The sequence below is a fragment of the Tachypleus tridentatus genome, chromosome 13 (assembly GCF_004210375.1).
Source record: "Tachypleus tridentatus isolate NWPU-2018 chromosome 13, ASM421037v1, whole genome shotgun sequence".
Taxonomy (NCBI): domain Eukaryota; kingdom Metazoa; phylum Arthropoda; class Merostomata; order Xiphosura; family Limulidae; genus Tachypleus; species Tachypleus tridentatus.
The window spans coordinates 242,956,381-242,968,864 of record NC_134837.1 but is presented as its reverse complement, the minus strand read 5'-3'; the positions used below and the strand labels follow the sequence as shown (position 1 = coordinate 242,968,864).

The 12,484-nt window shown below is 34.9% G+C and overlaps 1 protein-coding gene across 1 annotated transcript; it reads left to right on the top strand.

Annotated features, from left to right (window-relative positions):
- The first annotated feature begins 200 nt into the window (after positions 1-200).
- LOC143239440 (uncharacterized) lies at positions 201-3,469 on the top strand. Its single transcript, XM_076480497.1, has 3 exons — positions 201-387; positions 977-2,545; positions 3,224-3,469. The coding sequence occupies exons 1-2, from the start codon at positions 376-378 to the stop codon at positions 2,516-2,518; spliced, it is 1,554 nt and encodes a 517-aa protein (XP_076336612.1). The 5' UTR covers positions 201-375; the 3' UTR covers positions 2,519-2,545; positions 3,224-3,469.
- Positions 3,470-12,484: the final 9,015 nt, after the last annotated feature.

Below are 12,484 nucleotides of genomic sequence, written 5' to 3'. Positions count from 1 at the left end.
TCTTTTTGAATTTTAGGCTATACTTAATAGAATGAGCAGCAAGTTAGCACTATGCACGAGTTTAGAGGTCGTGTCACTATAAAATAAAACAAAACAAAACAAAACAAAGCGTGAACACAAAAGAAAGAACAGGATAACCTACATATTGCATAGTTTTGACCTAATTCTTCACAGTCAATGGCTAGAAGATGTATCTTGGCAGAATAATTAACACATTTCTTCACTTCATTAGCAAGGTATAAAAGACGAGAAAAATTAATAACCCTGTTATTCTCTGACATTAATGTTGATTGGCGCATTCCTCTTCGTTCATACTTTGCTATTTAGATTTCAACGTGATTTTCTTATACACTAAGTTATAAGAGTGAAATAATAATGAGGATAATGGTAAGTTACGTGTCTTTTGTGTTTAGTAATAGTGGTATTGAGGTTAAAATATAACTAACAAAACACACAAAATAAGATAAGATATATTTAAGGATAGACGTATTACGATTATTGAAGACGTGAGTTTTAATTTATTTTTATATTTATTTTACAGTATGTACTATAACACTGTTTTCCCTACAAACAAACGGTATTTAGTTTAGCATACTGATTGCTTCGCATTACAATAATTAAGGTTTCTGGTAACTTATATCAACGTATTAGACAATATAAGTGTTACTAAAACAGTATCAACTCGTATTGACAAAGACATGCAACAAGGACATACGTTTAAGAAAATGCTTATTATTTTCAGTGGTAAAGATATTGTTATTTTCTTATGTTCCATATGTCAGTTGAGGGACGTGTAGTGTACATTCTTTATTTTACCTGACTTATTTTGATAATGTTAGTTATCATATACAAAGTGTGGTTGCCAGATTATTTTGGACTTTAATACTCATATTTAGTTTTTCAGAAATTTCATTTCTTGAACTTCAGAACTCCAAAAACAATTAAGGCTAATTACCACAAACACTTTTTTTTCTAGATGATTTTTCTCTTTCTAACGGCCTATTTAATGGTCGTTCGTGGTAGAAGTTATGGAGGAAATGGGTACAACACGAGTGGGTCTAAAGGAGGTCATGACGGTGGAGGGAATTTGAACGGAAAAGGATATGTAAGCGATGGATTTGAAAGTGGACATGATGATGGTAAACACTTGCACGGACGAAAGTATAGAACCAGTAGATTTGAAGGTGGAAACGGCGGTAGTGGGCTTGGCAGTGATGGATATGGAAACAGTCAATTTAAAAAAGGAAAAGGCAGTAGTGGTTACGGTAGTAGTGGGTTTTGGGGTGGGCTTGAAAGTAATGGACTTAGAAACGAACATAAAAGCGGTAGTGATCACGGAAGTGTTGGATTTAGGAAAGAACAAGAAAGACGAAAGTATAGAACCAGTAGATTTGAAGGAGGAAACGGTGGAAGTGGGCTCGGCAGTGTTGGATATGGAAACAGTCAATTTAGAAAAGGAAAAGGCAGTAGTGGTTATGATAGTATTGGGCTTCGGGGTGGGCTTGAAAGTAGTGGACTTAGAAACGGACATAAAAGCGGTAGTGATCACGGAAGTGTTGGATTTAGGAAAGAACAAGGAAGACGAAAGTATAGAACCAGTAGATTTGAAGGTGGAAACGGTGGAAGTGGGCTCGGCAGTGTTGGATATGGAAACAGTCAATTTAGAAAAGGAAAAGGCAGTAGTGGTTATGATAGTATTGGGTTTCGGGGTGGGCTTGAAAGTAGTGGACTTAGAAACGGACATAAAAGCGGTAGTGATCACGGAAGTGTTGGATTTAGGAAAGAACAAGGAAGTAGGGAGTTTGAAGTTGGATATGGTAGTACTAACTCTGGAAGTAGCAGAGGAGATGGTGGCTATGAAAGCAGTGAAGTTGGAGGTAGTTACGGCGTCAACGGATTTAAAGGTGGTCATAGCAATAGTGGATTTGAAAGTGGTCATAATAGTGATGGATATGACAGTAGTGGTGTTCAAGATGGTAAAGGAGGAGGTGATTATGGAGCAGGAAGTGGTCATAGCAGTGGTATATTCGGTAATGGCAAAAAAGGAAGCACTTATAGAAGTGGCATGTTTAGTGGTGGACACAGTGGTGGTGGATTCGGAAGTAGCAGTGGAGAAAGTAGCTACAGCATTGGTGGTCCAGGAGGAGGATTTAACAGGGGGCATAAGTATAGTGGATTTGGAAAAGGTAAAGGTAGCAGCGGATTTAACAGAGGGCATAGCACTGGAGGCTTTGGAGATAGTGGATTTGGAAGATATGAATCTTTTAGTGGAGGATTAGGAAAATTGGGGTTAAGGGGAAGTAACTTTGGTAGTTTTCTTACAGACAAAAGAGGGTTTGGCTATGGTTCTGATAATAGTAAGTTTGGAGAATTTAGTGACTTGGGAGCTGAAGGATATGAAAACAGCTTTGGAAGTGGATTTAGTGGAAGTCGCTTCATTAATGGTTATGGAAGTGGATTTGTAAGAGGAGGAACAAGAGGGTTTGGAGGAATAAATAGTGGTTATGGCAGATGGTGACAAAGAAACTGAAGGTAAACAGCAGAGGTAAATAACACCGATTTAATATTGATATTGTTTTACCTTTTAAAATAATTAATAAGACTTAATTAAACTATCACTTTGAATTAACCAACCAACAAGCAAAATTACATTTTCGTAGTGTCTCACTAATAACAAGATCAATGGTTTTAAGCTTTCTGTTGTCTCATAACTATTGAATAAGGAAGAGAAGGGGCTATAGCACACGCAAGGGCTCATTCACGTCTCTCGATTTACTCTGAAAAAAATCACAGTATAATACAAAAGCATTTTAAATGTCCCACCCCTTTTCACAACAATGTAGTTAATGCTTTGTTTTTTAATAAACTTTGGCTCAATCATTTTAGCTGTTGTTTTATACGATTATCGTCATAAAAAAGTAAACTAAGAGGTGAAAGCTATTTTTAAAACATTTAGTCACCACATTTCTTCTTTTTAAGTTAAATACTATACTTTAATTTTATACTAATTTGTTACGTATATTTTTAACATCTATTTGTTTAAAATTATGTTATCCATCCTTTTTCTTTTATTTACCATTAAGTGAGGTTTTGCAACAAAATGTTTCTTTTGTGATTTACACTTATACCTAAGCGTTTACCTTGTATGTTTCAACTTGGAATATGATCCGAGACTCTTGGAAAAATATGTAGTTCTTAAAAGAGGTTATTTCTTCCATTATAGATTTACATCCTCTGGATGTGTTCTGTTTCGTATATAAAGGACCGTGTTTAAGTTGAGATGGACTCCAAAGATATCTCAAAGCGTTTTACGAAGAGAGTTATACGAGTTTCTGGTAAACGACTGACAGTTGCTCAGCAGTTACTCTCTTTATTTTGTTGGGATTATACTTGTAGAATATGATATTATGGTGTTTATTCATTAATAAAATATGAATATTTATTGTTCCATATATTGAAGAGTTTTAACACACAAAGAATCACACATAATCTCAATTTGATCCAGAATATATATATATAGAATAATTTATAATAAGAACATGTTTTTCAGACCTCTGAGTTATTCAGTATATTATGAACTAAAGATACATTTGAGGCTTAGAAATACATATTTATTTAGTTTATTTAGATTTATTTATCAAGAAATAAAAGTGTAAACATTTCTTACAGTCCATAAAACACACTTCATGATGTGGGAATGAACTGCTATTTTGACGTATTTTGCAAATTTTATTCTGCTTGGAAATAAAGAAATGTTTTTTCTTTCATCTTCATAACTGGCCATTTGTTGTTTTGGTGATTGTTTTGATATACTTCTTTTTCTATATGATTGTGAAACTGTGTTAATTGTTGATGGTTTGTTTGTTTGTTTGTTTGTGAATTTTGCGCAAAGCTACACGAAGGCTCTTTTCGCTAGCCGTCCCTAATTTAGCAGTGTAAGACTAAAGGAAAGGCAGTTAGTCATCACCGTTCACCGCCAACTCTTGGGTTATTCTTTTTCCAACGAATAGTGGGATTGATTGTCACATTATAACACCCCCGTGGCTGAAAGGGCGATCATATTTGGTGTGACGGGATTCGAATCCACGACCATTGGATTACGAAACTGTTGATGGCCAGCAGAGGTTATTTACTGAAGTAAACACTGTCAGAGCAATTTAAATAATGGAAAACAAAAATAAAACTCAGCGTTAAACACGAAGACGAAACTGATGTATCTAGATTAATAGTGCAAGTGTTATGGAGACGACGAATAACACTGTTCTGTACCTAATCAGTTTGGACAAAAATCCTAGAAGATTAACCTGGTAACTATTATCTACTTATATGATTATTAGGTGATTTTTCGTTAGCTTGCCTCATTAAAAAGATAAGCACGCGCGCACGCACGTGAATAAGATAAATAATAATACACAGTTGCAGACCCTCAGGGCCCACTTAGTGTAAACTTTCAGATGTTTAGGTTCTTATCTTTTGGAGCTATGACGACAACACACACACAGATACACAGACATGACTTTTATTGTTATAGATTATAGGTTATCGTCTGTAGTGACAAAACGCTAAGGAACAAACTCCAGAAGTCTGTTTTAAGTTTGGAAAGGCTTATAGTTCACTATGCATTACTGCACAATTCACATCAACGTTTATTGACAGAACATAATATTGTAGCAATGTCGTGAAGCCCTACACTTTTGCAAGTCAAATTTTTATGACTTTTGCAATAACCGAAAAGTTTATATGTGTGGAGAGCCAAAGGTAATTTATATAATATATGTGATATTGCTAAATACGGAGGTGTTCGTATAGGTTCAGTTATAAAGCGGGTACCGATACGAATATAAACAAACGCACAAGTCATACTGTTTCCCCAGAGGCTACTTTGATATAATATATTGACATGGTATTGAAATCAACTGTGAAAACTTTTGCAGAGACAGTCGCGCCAGATTTTGGCAAGATAATCATGTCTTAATATCAAGGTTATAAAGGATAAGAAACCATATACATTAAAATTTTACTCTAGAAGCAATTAACTGTTTTCAGCTATGCTAAATGCAAATCTACATTGAATATTAAGTTCACGATATTCATTATTAATTTCGTTTCAGAAACGATCAGAAGAAAGGGGAAGATGCATTTCTTGGTACAATTAATATAGTGTTTTTTTCTAATGAAATATATAATCAGAAAGTTAAATAAATTAATGTACGCGCTGTATCAAAATCACTTATTTTGTTCTTTATTTATTTAATTTGTTTATTTGTTCTGTTCCTCAGTTTATAATATTCGCAGAACATTAAAATAAGTGCAATCTACCAATGATTCCTTTAAAAAATATCAAACTGTAAGATTTACCTTTGAACGTTACTTTTATTAAAACAAACATTGAGGGACGGCATGGCCAGGTAGTTAAGGCACTCGACTCCTAACTGAGGGTCGCGAGTTCCAATCCCCATCACACAAAACATGCTTGTCCTTTTAGCCGTGGGGGCGTTATAATGTAAAGGTCAACTCCACTATTCGTTGGTAAAAGAGTGGCCCAAGAGCTGACGACAGGTGGTGATGACTAGCTGCCTTCCCTCTAGTCTTACACTGCTAAATTAGGGACGGCTAGCGCAGATAGCCCTCGTGTAGCTTTGCGCGAAATTCAAAACAAGCAAGCATTGAAGTGTATCCTAAACTTTATATTTTTTTTCACTTTATACAATATGAAGAAGAACACAACCTTACTAATGTTTGTTTTTCAAGATTAGTATTATATTGCACTAGACAGGTTCACATAAAATAGTTTTCTCTAAGGATGTCAATCCAGATTTCATTTAATTCTTATCAGATTCCAAGTGTGAACGGTATATTTTTTAACACTAAAGAATTTATGGGCTAAGTAACTACGGTGATAAACCATCAGTCATTTCACAGTAATTATAAAACTAATATTGATAAAACTGTAACTTTTTTTCGACTGCTTTGCATTCGCCTACACACAATATTTAACTTCAATTATTGCTAGAAATTCACTTCATTATATATCCGCGCGGCCTCTGTCAACGATTATGGAGTTATTCAAAAAATGAGTTGAAATATTTATCATTAAAAATGGTCCAAGAATTTGCTCGATAACACAAAAACACAACACCTGACACATGCGAATGATCACATAAGGTAATAATGATATACATTAGGTAGCTCAAAACGGATGGTATTGAAACTTTTATTAAAATAAAGTAGAAAAGGTCGCTGTCTATTTTATTTTAATAACAGCTTAAATGTGTGTTTTCTTTATAGCAAAGCCACATCGAGCTATCTGCTGAACCAACTGAGGGGAATCGAAACCCTGATTCTAGCGTTGTAAATCCGGAGACATACCGCTGTACTAGCAAAGGGCGAAAGTTTTAATGCCCATACCAGCCATCTAGAAATACATTTTTACTTCCAAGTGGGTTTGTCGTCATCACGAATGACATACATTGTCTTCATTCATTTACGTTACGTGTTTTATAATTGCATCAATATGACATTTGAGTGACTTCATGCATTTTTATTGATCAAATGTCTTAGTTTACACCAAATAGCACTGCCTTTTTGTGGATGATGAAGGCAACAATACAACTTTTATCGTTCGCTCGTAGCTTATTGATATTTCTTTAAAACTCCACCATCATCCAAATCATAGTAAATCAAAAATGAAGTAAATAATTTAAATTAACATTTGAGACTTTACTATTTGCCCTCAGTTGGACAAAATTGTTGTACAAAATAACAACTAAATATTATTTTAAGCACACATTTCCATAGGTTCCCTCAGAAATGTAATTGGCGTATAAGACTGCGCATGCGCAACAGTCAAGTTGACTAATAACGCATGCGTATAAATTTTCTTTGAGTAGTTTTCGCGTCTAGTGGATTACAGTCTACTATTGAATAGACTATGTAGTCTCTGTGCATAGATATGTTCTAGTTAAATGTCAAATTTTGTAACAACACACAAAAGCAGAATTATATCCGAGCCAGTTGTTGAGTCAATATTTATTGCTTTTTACATCAGTTTTGAGAGCGTAAGTTTGCTAACAGAAGGGTTTACTTCGGGTATCTAATAATGAGGTTTATTACGTATAATACTGAGTTTGTAAAAAATAAAGTTAGATGTTCATCACTTAAATAGTCATGTATTACAACATTTAAAACATAAACCTATTACTTTAAAATGTTCGGATAAAAGGTAATAACGGATGAATCCTTCTTAGCTTAATTTCTATGTACCACAACAGTTACTGTCTGACGAAGGACATCTGCTCTAAACGTTGCAAAAATGAAAGAGAATACTAGTTTTATTTAGTTGTGTCAACGTATCTTTCATTCCCTTCTATTCGTTTTCTTCTGCTTTTATAGAACAACAGTCACTATTAAAACCCTATTAAGTCCATTACAAAATCCCTACAGTGACCAGTATTGTAATTTTAGGAACCCCTCTAACGCTTTTTTGTTTTCACATTTTATCAGGAAACAATCAGGTTAAAAAGTACGCCGATTGGTCACTTTATTAGAAATCTTATCTAATACTGGGTTGGATAATTTTACATCGCTATATTAGACCTCACACTGCGTGGCATTTAATATTTGGAAGGGGCTTAGCCCATTCATCGAGAAGTATAGAAGACAACTGGTACACGAATATTTCTATAAGACCACAGTAATAAGTTCGTGTTTATCAAAAGGTGCTCACACAAACCTAGATTATTCTCGCTAAAACAGATGACTGTAATTACTGTCATACTGTTCGAATAAGTTCTCTAACAATAAGAAAACAAAATATTTTTGCGAAATCACCTTAGAAGAGTGTTATCTATTAGACCTTAAACGTAACATTTTTGTATAGACATGATTGACTACAATGTTTATGCACGCTCTTTGTATTATTCGACATTTTAAACAATCAGAGAATACAACCTTTGACAGAGAACGTCTCACTCATCATTATTTCAACTCCAGCAAGCTGTACTTTCAGAACAGGAAAAGAGGGACATGCTAATTCTCATCCATTTGCACAGAAAATAGTAAAACATAATTTAACATACAACATTACACATACCCATAGTAAGTACTTTAAGTATTACTGAGGTCGTGCTTTACTGCTTGTTTATGAGATAAGGGTTTTTGAATTAATAGATAGTTGCCTTATGGCAGATCCTATAATATAATTTCACAGCTTGAGACATGCGAATCGTTTCACTGTTCAAGCAATCAATCAGCTTTGACACAAACTAACATCTATTGTATTTTATAACTTTGTTTCCTCTATTGTTTTTACCTTGATCTGCCACCAGCGATTGATAGCTGCAATTTTTATCAGTGGCAGATGTATTTAATTTCAATTCCTCTTGTTCATAGAATTTAATGACAGTTGTCTTTGAACAGCAAATGTGAAAAATAGTCTTCGAAAATGACGCTCCTACTTGTCAAGGATTCTTATCAGGTCACCTTGAAAGTCGAAGAGACACTCTTTGTCTTACCCATTGCCCTACCTACTAATCACGAGATGTGTATCTCTCAAGATCAATTGGGCTCAAGCAATCACTTGATGTAATAGGGAGATAATTTTATGTTGAACATGTAAATATATGTAGCATTGTGCATTTTATTTCTGAGGGTGATCTTGATAAGGTGACAAATTAGAATATTGTGTAAGTTTTACTTCTGGGTATTGGCCTGGCATAGCCTTGTGACTGGCTGCGTGTCGGAAAGTCCAAGGCTCGAGCCGCGATATGTCGCTGGGTATGTTTCGTACTTTCAGATGTTTGGGAATTTTTAACTGCGAGAGCCTATCTCGTTATTTCGTTAACAACAGCTGTTTAAACAGAGTGTGATTTTAACAGATTCCCCTACCTTTGGACAATAGTTCCAAATCAGGAATGACTACGTCTGAGTCTTGAAATCTCTTAACCTGACCTTTAACCAAATATGCCATAACAAGTTAAAATACATAACGTATGGAAATGAATATTTCTTTTTTCCCTTCAAAACAGTATTTTAGAAACAGTGTTTTTTTTTTTTTACATTAGGTTTATACCGAAAAATCATTAAGGTGTCTCAACTAAGTTTCCCTTCTTAAACCTCTTTTAGCTTCACTGAGTAGCCTTACAATCAACTTAGCTGCAGTTTTCAGAGATTATCAAACAAGAATGATGAAAACATATGTTTCATAGAACAGCTGTAGAATATCTCATTATTTTTTTTAATATGTAATACATATAAATACTTTTTAATTAATACCTAAAATGATTCCCCGCAAGTACAGCGGTATGTCTACGGATTTACAACGCTACAATCAGGGGTTCGCATCCCCTCGGTGGGCTCACAGATAGCTCAATGTGGCTTTGCTATACATACAATGCTTACATTTCACGTTTAATAAAGTGAAAACATGGCCCGGTATGGCAAGGTGGGTCAACACGTTCGACTCGTAATCTGAGGGACGTAGGTTCGCATCCCCGTCGCACCAAACATGCTCGCCTTTTCGGCTGTGGGGGCGTTATAAGTTGCGGTCAATCCCACTATTTGTTGGTAAAAGAGTAGCCCAAGAGTTGGCGGTGAGTGGTGATGACCAACTGCTTTCCATTTAGTCTTACACTATTAAATTAGGGATAACGAACGCAGATATCCCTTGAGTAGCTTTGCACGAAATTGAAAAAACAAGTTAAAACATTATACGTCCCACTAAAAAGAAACTGAAAAATAAAATAAAATCTTTAACGACGCATAACGAAAATAACCGAGAAACGCAGAGTTTCCAAAACTTTGTTATCACAACCCAGAAATAACTTTGTCGCACTAAAAACATTTTCCAAGGCATAATGAGTGAAAACCTAATTAACTCACTGACAGCTGAACGATAATTTCTTTATTTATGAGGTGTTACCAGTTGCTGTTACTTTGTCAAAATAATTCGGTAGTTTTGTAGGCACCGTAAAGAAAGTATTATTTTGACTGACTTTACGTCGGATACCTAATAATCTACACAAACTGGCATACGCACTTATCTTTTTTATGTTTTATATAGATTACGACATCAGCAAAGTGTGCGACAGCCCGCTCTCATTCTGTTTGCAAGCGTTCTCTAAAGCTGTAAAATAATGCAAATCATTTGTAATTTAATAAAGTATCCAAATCACTAAATGGCTTTATATTTAAATTCTGTTGAAATATGTCGCGTGCAGAAATCATATTCGACGAGGCTTATTTTACAATTGTCAGTAAAAACAATGTCATCTCTCTTTTCATTGTTGCAGAGGCTATTAAAAGTTAAAACTATCATACAACATTTGAACCTGATTATGTGTTCTATATGTAGATGTTAGTAGTTCAACTTACTGAACATTCAATGTTGCCCAAGTTTTCATAAGCATGGAATGTGATGTAACAGGAGAATCGAAATATGATTAGTCAGTAGAAGGGAAGAAAGACTTGTGTTAGAAAGAGATACGACGAAATTATACTAGTTTTAAGAGCAGTTTTTACGTTCTCATAAACTTATCATAAAATTTCTTTGCTACACTATATCTCGCTTTAAAAAGAAGTGATTGTAGTTAAACCTGGGTCGTAATTGTAAAGAAGTCTGCTTATGGCCTAGTGGCTGTTGTGTTCGAAATGGGAATCTAAAGATTTATACCCAGCCCATACGTGTACTATACAAATCAAGGTCAAATCTCTTTCGTGTAGAATTGTTGATCTTTCAGATCCAAATGTGGGATGGCTATGCGTCGAGTTTGAAACTGCGTTTATAATTCCACTCACAAACTAGTGAGAACAGACTTGACATACGTGTTCCCAATAGGGTTTATGTCAGGGCACGGGCATCTAGCTACTCTTGGGTAAGTTACAAAAGTAACTGTATATAGTGGAAGAGTTTTATCTGTACCCTTAGGCCTCTGTGAATCATAAAATGGAGTTTTTGAACAGCGAAGCAGAACGTGGATGTTTTATGCTAGCATGTTCTAAAGTGCTTAGACAAATGAATTTGAGAGAAAGTCTATCTAAATAGATTTTATTTGACAACAGAAAATAAACAAGTGTATTTATTAAATGTAATTCCTAACATAAAAACAGAATATTAGAGTAATGCGGTTTCATTAGCCCCTTCAGGATTTATTAGTCTAGAATTGGTCTTTATAACAAAAAATATCTGTTTTTCTTTTTCATAAAATTTTCTTCTTAAAAGTAGGAATGACAGTAATAGTGGTAGTCATCACAAGGAAAAGAGAAACATTCTACACTCTGCAAATATTTGAGTATCGATCACTAAAGTTATTTTAAAGAACTGAAATATACTTGAACACAGAATTGATGCTTTAAATATTTTTTGTTATTGTAAGAAAGAAATTTTCTCAAGTAATAAAAGGAAACTTCTTGATGATAAAAGTATGACGTATTCCTCAGTTTCAAATTTCTGATACGTATCGTTCACTTAATAAGTTGTCATGTTAGCAAGAAAGTTTTTGTTTCTGTGCTAACTTGTATTATTATTATTATATTATGTATATTATCTCATGATTAAAAGTTAACAAGTATGCTAATGCACAACTACCTTGGAGAAAATAGAGATATTTGGTCATACATGCTCTTACCGGTCCCCCTCTGGTACAGCAATCAGTCTTCGGATTTACAACGCTAAAATCAGAGGTTCGATTCCTCTCGGTGGACTCAGCAGATAGCCCAATGTGGCTTTGCTATAAGAAAACACACACACACACGTACTCTTACCTTCGCGAACTCCAGTCATATCCAGTCTGATGTGAATTTTAACTAAACATAATCTATTCACAGATGTTTAGTTTCTGGTTTTATAAAGACGAAAGTTTGCTTGTTTACCGCCAATTTAGAAACGTGCCTGATTAAACCTAACTTTTACACATTCCTTGGTTTAAAAAATGCTATAAGCAGGAAGAATAAACTTTCAGTTTCAAACCTTATAATATATTTTCTTTCAATTTGGTATCGAATTCTAGCCCATATTATGGCATGCGTTCAACTTTACTTTGAGAAAAAATACAGTCGTTAAATTGTATATAGGTAAGAGTAAATGAGTCGCTTATTAATTGTTTTTCAACAGTAATAAAATATTAAGTTTGTTTGTTTGTTGGAATTTCGCACAAAGCTACTCGAGAACTATCTGTGCTAGTCGCCCCTAATTTAGCAGTGTAAGATTAGACGGAAGGCACCTTGTCATCACCATCCACCGCCAACTCTTGGGCTACTCTTTTACCAACGAATAGTGGGATTGACTTTGAGAAAAAATACAGTCGTTAAATTGTCATCACCACCTACTCGACCGCCAACTCTTGGGCTACTCTTTTACCAACGAATAGTGGGATTGACCGTAACATTATAACGCCCCCACGGCCGAAAGGGCGAGCATATTTCGCGTGACGGGCATGCGAACCCGCGACCCTTAGATTACGAGTCGCACGCCTTAACACGCTTGGCC